At 31.1% G+C, this 14,233-nt stretch overlaps 4 protein-coding genes across 4 annotated transcripts; 2 read left to right on the top strand and 2 right to left on the bottom strand.

The window, feature by feature from the left end:
- Positions 1-514: 514 nt before the first annotated feature.
- On the bottom strand, positions 515-1,322 carry LOC128961044 (DNA-directed RNA polymerases I, II, and III subunit RPABC3-like). Its single transcript, XM_054307248.1, has one exon. The coding sequence runs from the start codon at positions 1,050-1,052 to the stop codon at positions 597-599; it is 456 nt and encodes a 151-aa protein (XP_054163223.1). The 5' UTR covers positions 1,053-1,322; the 3' UTR covers positions 515-596.
- Positions 1,323-1,674: 352 nt separating this feature from the next.
- On the top strand, positions 1,675-4,099 carry LOC128961351 (rabenosyn-5-like). Its single transcript, XM_054307581.1, has 5 exons — positions 1,675-2,197; positions 2,293-2,595; positions 2,692-3,001; positions 3,095-3,181; positions 3,238-4,099. The coding sequence occupies exons 1-5, from the start codon at positions 1,846-1,848 to the stop codon at positions 3,818-3,820; spliced, it is 1,635 nt and encodes a 544-aa protein (XP_054163556.1). The 5' UTR covers positions 1,675-1,845; the 3' UTR covers positions 3,821-4,099.
- Positions 4,100-5,558: 1,459 nt separating this feature from the next.
- LOC128961115 (uncharacterized) lies at positions 5,559-7,486 on the bottom strand. Its single transcript, XM_054307321.1, has 4 exons — positions 7,351-7,486; positions 6,943-7,220; positions 6,156-6,593; positions 5,559-6,059 (listed from the first exon to the last, which is right to left on the bottom strand). The coding sequence occupies exons 1-4, from the start codon at positions 7,397-7,399 to the stop codon at positions 5,559-5,561; spliced, it is 1,266 nt and encodes a 421-aa protein (XP_054163296.1). The 5' UTR covers positions 7,400-7,486.
- Positions 7,487-7,918: 432 nt separating this feature from the next.
- Positions 7,919-8,871, top strand: LOC128961358 (testis-specific serine/threonine-protein kinase 2-like). Its single transcript, XM_054307590.1, has one exon. It carries the CDS (start codon positions 7,975-7,977, stop codon positions 8,833-8,835), a length of 861 nt encoding a protein of 286 aa, XP_054163565.1. The 5' UTR covers positions 7,919-7,974; the 3' UTR covers positions 8,836-8,871.
- Positions 8,872-14,233: the final 5,362 nt, after the last annotated feature.

The raw sequence follows: 14,233 nt of genomic DNA on the forward strand, positions 1-14,233 counted from the left end.
TTTTTTGCCAATAATTTATTAAAGTTTTAAAGTTTTTGGAAATTTCCCGCAAGTTTCAATCTGTCTATAATATAGGTTACATCGGAAAACTTGAGCATATATTGTATAGTATATATAAAAATTATATCATTATTTCATTTCTATTAATATAATAATAGATTATTAAATGAAATGAAAAAGTTTTTCGTTATTGAATATCTTTAAAACTAAACATTATATTTAAATATTGTAAATAAAATAATAAATATTGCTAAAAAATTTTCACTATTTCATAATCAAGTATTATAGTACTGTATAATCATTGAATTTGACTTAACTTACGCTAATTATTAATTAAAAAAACACAAACAAAATTAATATTATTATTCAAGTTAAAGACTATCCAAAAAACATAATGTATTTAAAAAAAGTTATCAAAAATCTATAGTTTTATAAATAATTGTAATGAAAGCATAAACAAATTGTTATATAAAATGACTATTTTATTGAAAAACAAATTGAATTGAATGTGTATTTTATTACAAAATATAATAATTATAATAATAGTGAATATGATTATAGGTTGTGTCGACAGTACCCGACGATAGACTGGCCACTCAAAAGGCCAACTTTTTCATCAATAGGTACACGTGTTTGTCGGTTTCAAATCCGTGCAAATTATTCGGGTCTCCCTGTAATCGCATGAGTAGACCGCCAAACGATACATAAGCGGCCAAACGGGTGGCATCATTGAAACCATCGTCGCCTTCGATACGATATATCTTACCGTACATTACGTACTCAAAGTTATCGGCTCTGGATGTGGTCGCCGACTGTTCAGTGGCCAACCATTCGCCGTCATCAGGATAGCCGTCCTCTCTGAGTGTGCTGGCCACTACCAACCGAAATTTGTCGCCCAAATCGACGGGATATATCTGATTGTTGACGTCCAGTATGAGGTCCATCTTGAATGACTCGCTTTCGCAGTGCAATCTGGACACGCGGTCAAACTTTTTGCCCTCCGGGTCGATGTCCTTCACGTCAAATATGTCCTCAAACAGTACGCCGGCCATCGCTGATCAAACACACGGCGCGCGTTGTTGTCGATGTCGGCAAACACTGATAATCGGTCACAAATGTCTCGGAAACTTTGAATCGGATAATTTGGTTGAATTATTATCCTTATTGTTGTTGTAGTTACCCGACGGGTGTGTGTGTGTTGTTATTGTTGGTCACCGATAATAATGTAATTATAATGAATGGACAAAACACACGTGTGATTACTAATAATGCAATCAAAATACTGTGTATACAAAGTGTACAATAAATAGCAGTAAAACTATTTCAACAAATTGTTTGTTAAAATAAAAATAGCAAACAATAGACAATAAAACACGTCTCACTTATTATTTAATAATAATATCATATAATTATTTATTACATTATAATACATTATTGTCAATGTTTTGTTGGATCAGTTAGTTTTGGTGACAGTATGTGTGTGTTAACCATAGATAAAATTACAAATTGATTAAATAGTTATTGATTGCTAATTGTTTTTTAAAAAAATCAATTATTAATATATCAATTGGTAATAATTGATTGAAAACTAAAACCCATTATAACATATGCATAGAGTTTACGTTATCAATGGTTTGTTATGTTTATTATTATTACAGTATTATTATTATATGATATTTATTACATTCAATGCAATAGACTGTAAATATATAGGACTTTAACACCCATTCAATGATCACAACAATAATAATAACAACAATAATCATATCGTCATCGATGGTTATAATTGGTTACCATTGATTGTGAAGACATTGAGAGACAGACTACATACTGACCAACACATCAATGGCCAATCCGTTTGACGAATCAGAAGACGAAGTGGCCGCTGCCGTCGGCGTCTCGGGTGACGATATGACCGTCAAAGAGGGCCTCTTGTGTCCCGTTTGTGTTCAAGACTTTAAGACTATCGGTCAACTCAGGGATCACTTCGAGACGAATCACAAGCAAGAGTTTGCCGCACAACAGACCAATCAAACCAAACAACTCGGACTACAAATCAAGGGTTTTATTACGAAAACGAAAAAAATATTGAAAAACGACAACAATCTGACCATTGATGACGGCGGCAGCGAATCATTGGCCAGCGGTTCAAGCGGTCAGTCGTATGTTGACATCTGGAGACGACAAATGACTATAGGTTTGATCAGTATTTGTGTGCATTTGATAGTACTGTACAATAAAGTGTCACTCAATATGTCTATTAAAATGATGTTTTTATTGTCTGATCCGTAGGTGAGACTCGCAATCACTTGGATTGGTTCCGTAAGATACGTGACTCAAGAATCGAAAGATATGTTATCGAAACAAATAAACTGTTGATCAGATTAGACAAACTGATTACCGATGCACCGAAAGATCCGGAAAAACGTAAACTACATGAGCGAAGTATTGTCGTTTGGGCCAATGATGTCGACGTCCGACTCTGTCCTAACTGTGCAAAGAGTTTCAATTTGTCCCGTCGGCGACATCACTGTCGACTGTGCGGCGGTATTATGTGTCACAACTGTTCCCAATTTCTTGACTTTATCTATGCCCGTAAGTGTACTGTATTTGTTTGTGTGTAATGATAGGATACACTTGTTGTGACCATATTTTCTTTGATAACCGATTTATTAATTAATTTATTTTTAGGTAAACTAATTAGTCCAACAAATTTAGACGAAGCAAGTCTTGCGATGCTTCCGCGTACAAAGTCGGCCTCGACATCAAACCTGACCCGACGGGGCAGTAGTAGTAGTTTGTTATCGATTGTCAATCAATCGGGTGAACCGCATATCCGTGTCTGTAGAGACTGTAAGACACTATTGGCCAGACGTGATCAGCAAATTGAAGATAATCTGGCAAAACCAATATTAGCGCAATTTTATGATCGTATGCGACAACAGCTCAAAGATATCGAGAGATTGACACCACTTTACTATCAAATGAGTGATTCATTAAAGTATATTATTTATATAAAAAATATATATTTAACTAATAGAAGAAATTTTAATTATTTATTAATTATTAAAAAAAATTTAATTTGTTTCAATAGTTTAGGGGAAACCAATTACAGTTTACTTGACGCTCAAGAGTTGAAACTCAAATTAACTAAATTAGCTGAAAGTGTTGATAGTATTAGGTATGAGAAACCATAAAATGTTTGATTTATTGGTAATTTATTTTTACAATTTATAGCAAAAAGATTGCAACTCTTGGCTCACAAGATGAACAACAACCGCATCCCAAACAACAACAATTGCAAACATCTATCCGGTCGTCGGTTACACACTTTTTGCGGCAAACAATGCTAGGATTGCCGGCTCTGCCGACACCGGATGAGCTGCGAAAATATCAGGAACAGAGACGACTTGAGATTGATAAGCGAATCCAATACGAGAGACAGTTGGCACTGGAAGATCAGCAACGGTATGCATCGCCCAAACGACAAACTGTTACGCTTAGCAACAACTTCACGGAATCGACAGCTAGTCGTACGGATAACGATGACTCTGTAATAGTTTCGCCGGAAGACGGTTGGAATCCAGAGTTTGCGTCCAACAGAAGATCCAATCGTGAGGATAACGGCAGCGGCGCCGACAACGGCATGGATCCGATGCTACAGCAGATCAATATTATACGCAATTATATACGTCAGGCCCGGGAGGCGCACAAATACGATGAGTTGCATATGTTGGAGGAAAACCTAAAGGAACTGGAGATCGAGTATTTTGTTCAACAACATGGAAATCAAACACAAGAGTCACATTCGTCGTCGTGACCACTGGTCATTGACGGGTGACACACGTCGGGACAATTGAAGCAAAATGTTATATAAATTGTTGTTTTAATGATATTCAAATAACATGAAATTTATGTCCAATAACCGTAAATCGTTGAACTAATTTTTAGGCATAAAATTGTTTTTTTTAATTCAATTGCATTGTGATTACTGTTTACTGTAATATATTACGGATAATACTGTATTAATTACGGGATGTATTTGTATTATCGTTTTATGTTTATATACATAATTTTATTTCCGCAACAATAATGTGATGTTTGTTTGCAATTTTTTAGCATAAAATCTTTTATTTTATATATACCATATTATACAATATTACTACTATTTATATTATTATGATTGTAAACTATATTATTTAAGTTTTTATTATTATTATTATATAATTCAAGATCTAATTTATTGTTATTTTATGGGATATAATCATTAAATTCATAAAGATTACCGTAAGCACAATATATGTTTATGTTTATTGAAAGTTATTCATTATTATCTAATAATGATAATAATATCTAAATAATAATTATAAAATTGTATTAATATCTAAATAATAAGTTAATAAATTTATATATATGAAATTGTTGTTAAATTAACGATTTAAAAAAATTATATTACTAATAATAAAGTATAAATTAATTAATTAATTAATTAAGAATAAATATTGAAATTAAATTTACCATATATAAAATCTCCCCTAATTATACAGTATATTTATCAATAATCATATATTAATATATTGTATATATATAAAATATTGTTTAAAATCAAATTATTAGACTATATAAAATAATTTTTACATTTTTAAAAATTAAATACTAGTTTTTTTTCGATGAATTCAAATGACAATCAGGTTTGCATCAGTTTTTTAAAAATATAGTTTTAAGGGTTATTAAAACAATAGACTCTATTGAATATCCTATTGTATAGAGAATTAATAAAAGCTTTCCATCCCTTATCACTAGTGCATCAATAGTAAAAAATAATAATAGTTATAATAGTTTTTTTTTATAAATCTATGAAACTATTGCATTTTATATTGTAATTTATATGCAGTTATATAAATCATAATGTATTATTGTAAATGATAGTCAATTAATATTATAGAAATTTTTTTTATAATACCACTAAACTCATTAAACTTTTTTTTAATACAGTATATTTAGCAATTAGTTAAATATAATGTAATACTAGTCAGTATATTAATTGTGAAAGTTATTTGTAGATTTTATATCGATGTAAATGTTAGTACAGTATTAGTAGTAATTATCATATTATAAAATAACATATCTATTTGAATGAACGCAATTTAACTATTAATAATTTTCATAATAGTTATAGAAATATAAAAAGATTTTGTAAAGATTTATTTTAATAATCAGGGTCATATTATACAGTATATACACAGTATATAGAGTAAATACAGTATATATCTCTTAATAAATAAAATACAAAATTTAATACAAAAAAACACAAAAGTGATACAAAATTTGTAAATATAAATAGTAAAACATAAAAATAAATTGTCGAAAAATTAAATTACAATATATATATATATATATATATATAAATTATAATACTATTCTGTACAGTATACTAAAAATAATGTACAAATTTGATAAATATTTATCATAAAATGAAAAATGAAAACAATAATAGATAATCATTAATATCATTAAAAAAATTGATTGATTTGTTGTTTTCGATAAATAAATATGAATTACATCGTCGATCTCATCTGATTTCCCGTATCGCCAACATTGGAGGGCATACTAGACTTCGACTTTCCAACAGCACCTGTACTACTGGTACCCGTTTTACTACCAGTCTTTGACTGTCCGGTCGACGATTTAGCGGACTTTGACTTTACCGGTGCCGCTGACGAATCGCTGTCTTTTTTGTCTTCCGACTTACGGCTTCCCATCATAAAGCAGACGATACATATGACAATCGCAACAATAATAATGATAATTATTATCACAACTATTATTATCCATAAGAGAGACGAACCGCTGTCACTGTTGGCAGTGGTCGACCCGACAGATGATGTATTATCAGATTCATCTGCTGTTATGCCGACCGGTTGGCTTGTAGTTTGGTTTGACGACGACCCAAGACCTTCGCCCTCCGCTCCTTCGCCCATCTGTGTTGTCGGTTGGGTGGGCGGCGGCGGTGGCGTAAACTTTACACAGTCGATCAATGTGTTGGTTCCCTGATTGCACTGTTAATACAGTATAAACATATTATTATAGTTATTAAAAAACACTTTACACGCCTAACCACTCTCTACCCCCAACCCCTATCCAACTATTATTACCTCAAAGCTGAAACCGCTGACATCAGTCGTACAAAACTCTATGGAAGTGTTGGTCTTATAGTAGACCATAAACTTATCGTTAGAATAGGGACCCATAATCAGTACAATCTCGTAGACGTGACGATTGCCGGTAAACAGCGGTAAATATGGCATATCCTTCCATTCGTCGATCATCTTTTGGGTGACATTTTTTGGTGCCTTTTTGTCCTCAAAGTCAATGCAAGTCATTTTGCCGATAAAATCTTGACCGTCGGGATTGATTGTATAGAAACACATCCAGTTTTTGTCAAACAATGATAGGCTGAGAGTTGGATTAAATTGCTGGTCATAGTTGGTGTGAATGTGCGACTGAGGCAGACCAGGCACTTGTGACGGGTTTGACAGATCGTTCAGATCTTTTCCCGGGAATCCTATCCAATCGACAAGTGGTTTGTCGGCCTTTAATGAATAAAAATGTTAGAGAAGAGAGAGAAGAGAGAGGAGATAGAGAGAGAGAGAGAGAGAGAGAGAGAGGAGAKAGAGAGAGAGAGAGAGAGAGAGAGAGAGAGAGAGAGAGAGAGAGAGAGAGAGAGAGAGAGAGAGAGAGAGAGAGAGAGAAGAGAGAGAAGAGAGAGAAGAGAGAGAGAGAGAGAGAGAGAGAGAGAGAGAGAGAGAGAGAGAGAGAAGAGAGAGAAGAGAGAGAAGAGAGAGAAGAGAGAGAGAGAGAGAAGAGAGAGAAGAGAGAGAAGAGAGAGAAGAGAGAGAAGAGAGAGAAGAGAGAGAAGAGAGAGAGACTAAATAATAATACCCTAAGAAATCCATGAATGGCTGCGTCTTCCTGGTCTCTCAACGTAAAGCCAGTCCTATATTTAGTGCCGGATATCTCAGGTATAACCGACTTATGGAAAGAGTCTTTATGCGTCCATATGTTGTCGTCGATGGCAAACACTTTGAGATCTTCGAACGGATTAGTTGTGAACCGTATCCTCTGAAACGTATAGCTCAGCCGATAGTGTTTGTTAGCAAACAGTTGGCAAAAGTCATCGTCACAATCAGCCAAACCGATCAGCTCAGCGGCTGTGGTCACTATGACGGGTGAAGAGAGAGGACAGGGATGACACAGTAAGACATAAGTGTTAGATATAGTTTGTCGGTTAGAAATTTGTCGGTTAAATCTTAAAAGGATTTAGGGATAAGGTTTGGAAGGATGTCATACCTATGATAATGATATTCATTAATCTATAGCTATTCATATTGGATTTCATCAAATTTAGTTCAGATAATATCAGTGCCAATAAGTGGATCGTATCTGTCGTAACTGTCGAATGAAAATAACGGTCGAGTTTTTGTTTTTTGTATAATTAATTCAAATTGCTGTACAAAAAAGTATCAATTATTATATTAAATTAGTAGTACTTAATTAGTAACAATAACTGCTAATTTGGTTGTAATTTCAAAAAATTAATTGTTTGTTTCGCGCAAATTGTCTCAAAACTGTTTCTTTCTATTTTTGTTGTATTAATGTTTGAAATTCAAACTTTGAAATCATTGTTACAGTTATAACACGTGAAATCAATTACACGCGCGCTATCACTACTGTATACTTTTCAAATTATTAAAGTAATGATTAATTTAATTTTTTTTATCATATAATTCAATTCAGACAATACAGTAGAAAAATAAAACACTAAAAATAAATTGTGATTAATATTTTGATTTTACAGTTCAGACAGTATAACACAATTATCATTCAAATTGTTATTTATTTATATATGTGTTTATAAAAAGTCAATTGATTAGCAATAGTAGTGTTGATACCAATCGACGACCTGTCCTATTGATGAGTATACCGAGCGATAAAAAATTAGTCAAACTATCGGACGAAGAGTCAAATATATTGAACCGTAAGGGCTATACTATTGAGAAATACTCGCTAAACTCTGGCGCCTACGCCGATGTCTACAAAGGCCAACACAATGGACAGGATGTGGCCATCAAAGTGATTGACACCAGAAAAGTATCCGAAGACTATAGAAGCAAATTCTTGCCGCGAGAACTTTATATTATGCGTAAACTAAAGCATCGATTTATACCCCGTATGGATGAGATACTGTTGATCGGTAATCGTATATTTGTAGTCATGGAATTGGCCGAAGGCGGCGATTTGTTGGATATGATTAACGCTAATCGCCGGCCATTGACAGAACCGGTAGCCAAACGCTACTATCGACAAGTGTCCGAAGCACTGGACTATATACACAACGAAGCAATAGCCCATCGGGACATCAAATGCGAGAATATTTTGCTAAACAAACAGAAAACAGTGGCCAAACTGACCGACTTTGGGTTTGCCCGAACCTGTTTCAATGCACAAAGCGGTTATCGTATGTTAGCCGAAACCCAGTGCGGTACTACTGGTTACGCATCGCCCGAACTGCTCAGCGGACAGCCGTTTGACGCTATGATGAACGACTGTTGGGGAATGGGTGTTGTACTGTACGTAATGTTGACCACCAAAATGCCGTTTACCGTCAAACACTTGCGCACCAAACAGCTGACCAAACACTATAGACTACAACAATTGCCAATCAGTGACGACAGCAAAGATCTGATTTCCAAACTGCTTGAACCAGAAGTCAGCAAAAGACTAGCAATGCCTCAGGTTCTCAACCATCGGTGGCTTAAAGGGGTTAAAGTTTAAAATCGTCGATTAAAGCCCAGAGAATCGGTAGTATTTCGGACAGTTAGTTAGTTTGTGTTGTTTATATATACAGTATATATATATATATATATGAAATGAAAACGTAGAAAATTCATAGATAAATAAAATACTGTAATAAACATTAATTTTTTTACATTAAAATCTTGGAATAATGTATTTGTATTTATTTATTAAAAATAAAAAAAATATTTATTATAACGATAATATGTATTGTATTCATTAATAGTTTAATAATTTATTACCGATATTTAAAAAATAAATTTTTTATAGAAAAAAATATATCATTTAATAGAAATTATGTATTAATATTTATTTTTTTTAATATAAAAAATTAGTATTTATGGTATAATATTAATTCATTAACAGTTTACTAATTTACAGTATTACACATATTATTTATAAAGTAAAAAATTTAAACAAAAAAAATATCATTAAAAAATACAATAAATTAATAGAAACAAAAACTAAATAAAAACTAAATTAAAAATAAATTTGTAATATAAAAAAAATGAGAAATCAATTAAATAAACACAAAACAAATGGCTATAAAAATTTAGACAACAAATCAAATAATTAATAAACAAATATGTAATCAATTATATAATAAATTGTGAGAAAATTATATGTACGGTATGTGTGATTGATTAGGTGTGTGTCCATTGACTTTATACTATAGACCAGCGGTTATCATTCAAGTGATTTCTTATTACTTTTGATTAAAATGCACTGTAAAAGCTTATGGTTTATTATAATATATTTTATCAAATATACAAATACACTGTTACATATTTATTTTAATTAATTAGTATATTTAATTTAATATTATATAAAAATGGTTATTTAATTTATGTATTATAAACTCTAGATCATTGGGTATCAAGATAGTGATTTTTGATTGTTTTATTAAAATATATTTAATCTAGCTCAAATACACTGTTACATATTTTTTGATTTTTAATTACTCTTATTTTGATTAAGCATTTTTTGTAATTTAATAGTATATAAAATTAGTTATTAAATTTGTGTATTATAATTTTTTTGTTTTATTTATCTTAGCCAGTAATTATGTTTTTAAAATAAGGGACCGTATAATCATTTGATAACGCCTACTATAGACATACCTATTGTTTGACGAGTTTATTAAGAATTAGATCGTCGATCTCATCTGATTTCCCGTATCGCCAACATTGGAGGGTAGACTAGACTTAGACTTTCCAACACCAACAGCACCTGTACTACTGGATCCCGATTTACTACCAGTCTTTGACTTTTTCGGTCAATGATTTAGCCGATCTTGACTTTACCGGTGCAACTGCCGAACCGCTGTCCTATACTACTGGTCTGTCCGGTCGAAATGTTTTGCGGGTAATACCAATAAACTACTATAATTCCATATTTACAGAGAAAACATCTTTAATAGATGTCAACCACAACTATATTTAATATATATATATATAAATAAATTTTAAATAAATTATTATTATTAYAAAACGACAATTTTTTTTGTTTTGGTGACAACTTATCCAATTTTGGACATCATTTTCATCGACAAATATTTTTAATTTTATCTCACTTTGTATACGTTGGTTATCCTTCAGTTTCCGAAATTCTGATAATAGTGAGCCTCTGGTGAAACTGTTTGAATCCGACTGTTTTTTTATTRTAAAAAACAAAATAATAAATAAATATTTTATATATAAGTTATACAGTATAAAAAACTCTCACTCTGCGCTAAACCAAAACAATAATGACCGCCAATAATTTCAATATAACAGTACAGTAGTATATATATATGCGCGCATTATTATCAAGTCTAATGCTTAAAAGCGGAGTCTATATTGTATGTATATATTAAGTGTAATCTATGTACTTGTGATGCGTCTGCTATTGTTTTGGTTTAGCACAAAATGAGACAGTTTTTTAACAATGCATTTTACCTTTTCGTTGACTATATTTAAATAAATTTTTTATAATAATAATATAATATTGGGATTTACTAGTTCTCGACCCAATAGATCTTTGGTAAATGTTTACGCGGGTCATACAACGTATGCCACAAAAAATCAGACAAATCAAAGTTAAAATGATAATAAAAAACCATTACCATTATAACTAAAATAATTACAAAAAAAATAATTAATTAATTATAAATTAGTGTATAATTTATTGTATATCTAATGCATCACTTATTATTTTGAACATATTTATATATTGAATATAAAACTTTTTTTTTGTTTTTAGACCCAATTGACCGCTTGTAGACATCCAGTCGTGTCATTTAAAGTCAAACACAATACACACAACAATCAATTGCAACAAAACAAAAATAAAAGTCTATAACTACTAAAATTATCACAAAAAATATATTTAATTAATTGTTAAATAGTGTAAAATTTGTTACCTATTATTTTAAGTATAATTATATTTATATTATCATTTGACGATTGCATGGGCGGCGGCGGCGGCGTAAACATTGGACAGACGATTGATGTTTGTTTTAATGTGTTTTAAATATATAAATATCTAATTAAATCGTCGATCGCATCTGATATCCCGTACCGCAAACATTAGAGGGCAGATTGGACTTTGTATTACAGACACCAACAGCACCTATACTACTGGATCCCGATTTGCTGCCAGTCTTTGACTTTCTGGTCGAAATGGTTTTTGTGTGTCTGATTCAGTAATCGAGTCATTCCTATAAACAATATTTACACCGTATTTGCATTGAAAACACCGGTAATATACGTATAACACAACTATATACACTGTATATAATAATTAAACAAATAATAATTATTATTACAAAATAATAGATTTTGTTTGTTTTGGTGACTATTAATCCAGTCGTTGACATCTTTTTTTTTTTTTTTTTTTTTTTTTTTTTTGAATAAATATTCTGATTTTGATTTCGATGTGTGTATACATTAATTATCTTTTAGTTTATTTCAATTCAGAAATTAGTGAATATTTTTAAAAATTAGTAGAATTTTATTGTTTTTTTTTTGTTTGTAAAAAGTCAGCAAAAGACTAACAATGCCACAGGTTCTCAACCATCGGTGGCTTAAAGGGGTTAAAGTTTAAAGTTGTCGATTAAAGCCCAAAGAATCGGTAGTTTTTCGGACAGTTAGTTAGTTTGTGTTGTTTATATATACAGTATATATAACTTATATATGAAATGAAAACGTAGAAAATTCATAGATAAATAAAATACTGTAATCAACATTAATCTTTACATTAAAATTTTGGAATAATATATTATTTATTTATTTATTAAAAATAAAAAAATAGTATTTATTATAACTATAGTATGTATTGTATTCATTAACAGTTTAATAATTTATTACCGATATTAAAAAAAATAAATACTTTATACAAAAAAATATATCATTTAATAGAAATTAATTAAACATTAAAATCTTGGAATAATGTATTAATATTTATTTTTTTAAATATAAAAAATTAGTATTTATGCTATAATATTAATTCATTAATAGTTTAGTAATTTACAGTATTACACATATTATTTATAAAGTAAATAATTTAAACAAAATAAAATTATAACATTAAAAAATACAATAAATTAATAGAAACAAAAACTAAATTAAAAATAAATTAAAAATAAATTTGTAATATAAAAAAATGTGAAATCAATTAAATAAACACAAAACAAATGGCTATAAAAATTTAGACAACAAATCAAATAATTAATAAACAAATATGTAATCAATTATATAATAAATTGTGAGAAAATTATATGTACGGTATGTGTGATTGATTAGGTGTGTGTCCATTGACTTTAGACTAGAAACACCTACTGTTTGACTACCGACGTAACAACAACAACGATGACAATGACGGTAATGGCCATGATCAACGATGTGGTGATTATGATGGGACACAAACACAGTCGTCAATGAATCAACAATCAGTAATCAAAGAGTATTTGATGGACACAAGTGTTTTGTTTGTTTAATTCAATTAACTTTTGAAACAAACAAAAAAAAACAAAATTCAATGAAATTAATGGTTAAGAGTTTTAAGACATACAAAGAATCGGTTGAAATGAATGACTAATCAAAAAGTTTTTAACAGTTTTTCTCTATTTTGTAGTTATGTTTGAAATTCAAACTTTGTATTCAATGTTACAGTTATATCGCACGTGAAATCAATTACACGCGCGCTATCACTACTGTATAGTACTGTATAGTACTGTATAATAATAATTATTATCAATTGATTGTTATTATTAAAAAAAATTAACACTAATATTAGTTAATATTATTTATATTTAGTTATAATTAGTTAAAATACAGTATAATTAATAAAAAATTTTACATTGTTTGCATTTGCATATTGCAAACACATTTACTTTATATAAAAAATTCAAATTTAAAATAATAAGTCAAACAATTTAATTTCAACAGAAAAATATATCCATAAAATTTATTTAATAGTTTCGTTAATCAAACCAATCAATCAATCATTAAATCAATTAATTAGTTATTTTTAGTTTAGTTTATTTTAATTAATCATCAATTAAATTACAATCAAAAATAGTATTCAATCAAAAGATATGGTGCTTAAGAGCCGATCGGGAAACTGGTCATACAGTCGACGATCAAAGCCCTACTGGGGTTTCGAAACCGGTGTCGATGGCAAACAGCAGACCCGATGCGTTGAGATACAAGAGCTACACAACTATAGGCGCATTACACACAATGGCTTCAACTTTTATGTGACAATTATCGATACAAAACATCCAAAGTTTATGCGGACCGCACACGACGGCACCGAACGATGGCGTATGAGATTCAATGTGTTCGGCACCGGTGTATTTGCCGAATGGCTACCCAATCTGGTCGTACACTACGGCGAAATACATGTCTACTATGACCTGATAGCCGATCGACAGAAGCCCTGGTGCCAGGAGTTTACCTTCTACTTTGACGACCGGCCAGTGGACAGAGAGATCATACCCTATCGCTATGAGCTCATGGAACTGGCATTTCGCGATTCGTTGATGGGTTTGTCCAGACGTATGAAATTCATGCTATATTTGCCAATATATCGGCAGTCGTTTGTAAATCCCAATCGCGATTTGGATGAATTTCTCGAACGTCAGGACATACTGATCAATCAGCTACAGGAGCTGCAAAAGTTACGATACACACCCACACTATTGACAGCGGCGACGGCCATTAACCCGGAGTCTAGTGATAGTCAGTTTAATCGGGAAAAACTATCAGAAATTGATGGCAAAGTCGGTGTTGAAGTAGTAGTAGAAGAAGCAGAAGAAGATCAGCTGTCAGTGTTGGACACCAACATCGCAGGCGATGTTAACCAACCGCTTAGTACTACCAGTGCGTCAAACTTT

This window comes from Oppia nitens, unplaced genomic scaffold (genome assembly GCF_028296485.1).
Source record: "Oppia nitens isolate AA-2021 unplaced genomic scaffold, nextdenovo-longstitch-racon4-pilon3 scaffold5_pilon_pilon_pilon, whole genome shotgun sequence".
In the NCBI taxonomy this organism is placed as follows: Eukaryota; Metazoa; Arthropoda; class Arachnida; order Sarcoptiformes; family Oppiidae; genus Oppia; species Oppia nitens.

What these genes read in the sequence shown, in the direction of transcription:
- LOC128961358 (XM_054307590.1), top strand. Translation starts at nt 7,975, where the DNA reads ATGAGTATACCGAGCGATAAAAAATTAGTCAAACTATCGGACGAAGAG.
- LOC128961115 (XM_054307321.1), bottom strand. Translation starts at nt 7,399, where the DNA reads ATGAAATCCAATATGAATAGCTATAGATTAATGAATATCATTATCATA. An exon ending in CCATTCATGGATTTCTTAGG is followed by an intron (nt 6,594 to 6,942) that starts GTATTATTATTT and finishes TATTCATTAAAG; the next exon opens with GCCGACAAACCACTTGTCGA. An exon ending in TCAGCGGTTTCAGCTTTGAG is followed by an intron (nt 6,060 to 6,155) that starts GTAATAATAGTT and finishes CTGTATTAACAG; the next exon opens with TGCAATCAGGGAACCAACAC.
- LOC128961044 (XM_054307248.1), bottom strand. Translation starts at nt 1,052, where the DNA reads ATGGCCGGCGTACTGTTTGAGGACATATTTGACGTGAAGGACATCGAC.
- LOC128961351 (XM_054307581.1), top strand. Translation starts at nt 1,846, where the DNA reads ATGGCCAATCCGTTTGACGAATCAGAAGACGAAGTGGCCGCTGCCGTC. An exon ending in CAAATGAGTGATTCATTAAA is followed by an intron (nt 3,002 to 3,094) that starts GTATATTATTTA and finishes TTGTTTCAATAG; the next exon opens with TTTAGGGGAAACCAATTACA. An exon ending in GAAAGTGTTGATAGTATTAG is followed by an intron (nt 3,182 to 3,237) that starts GTATGAGAAACC and finishes TACAATTTATAG; the next exon opens with CAAAAAGATTGCAACTCTTG.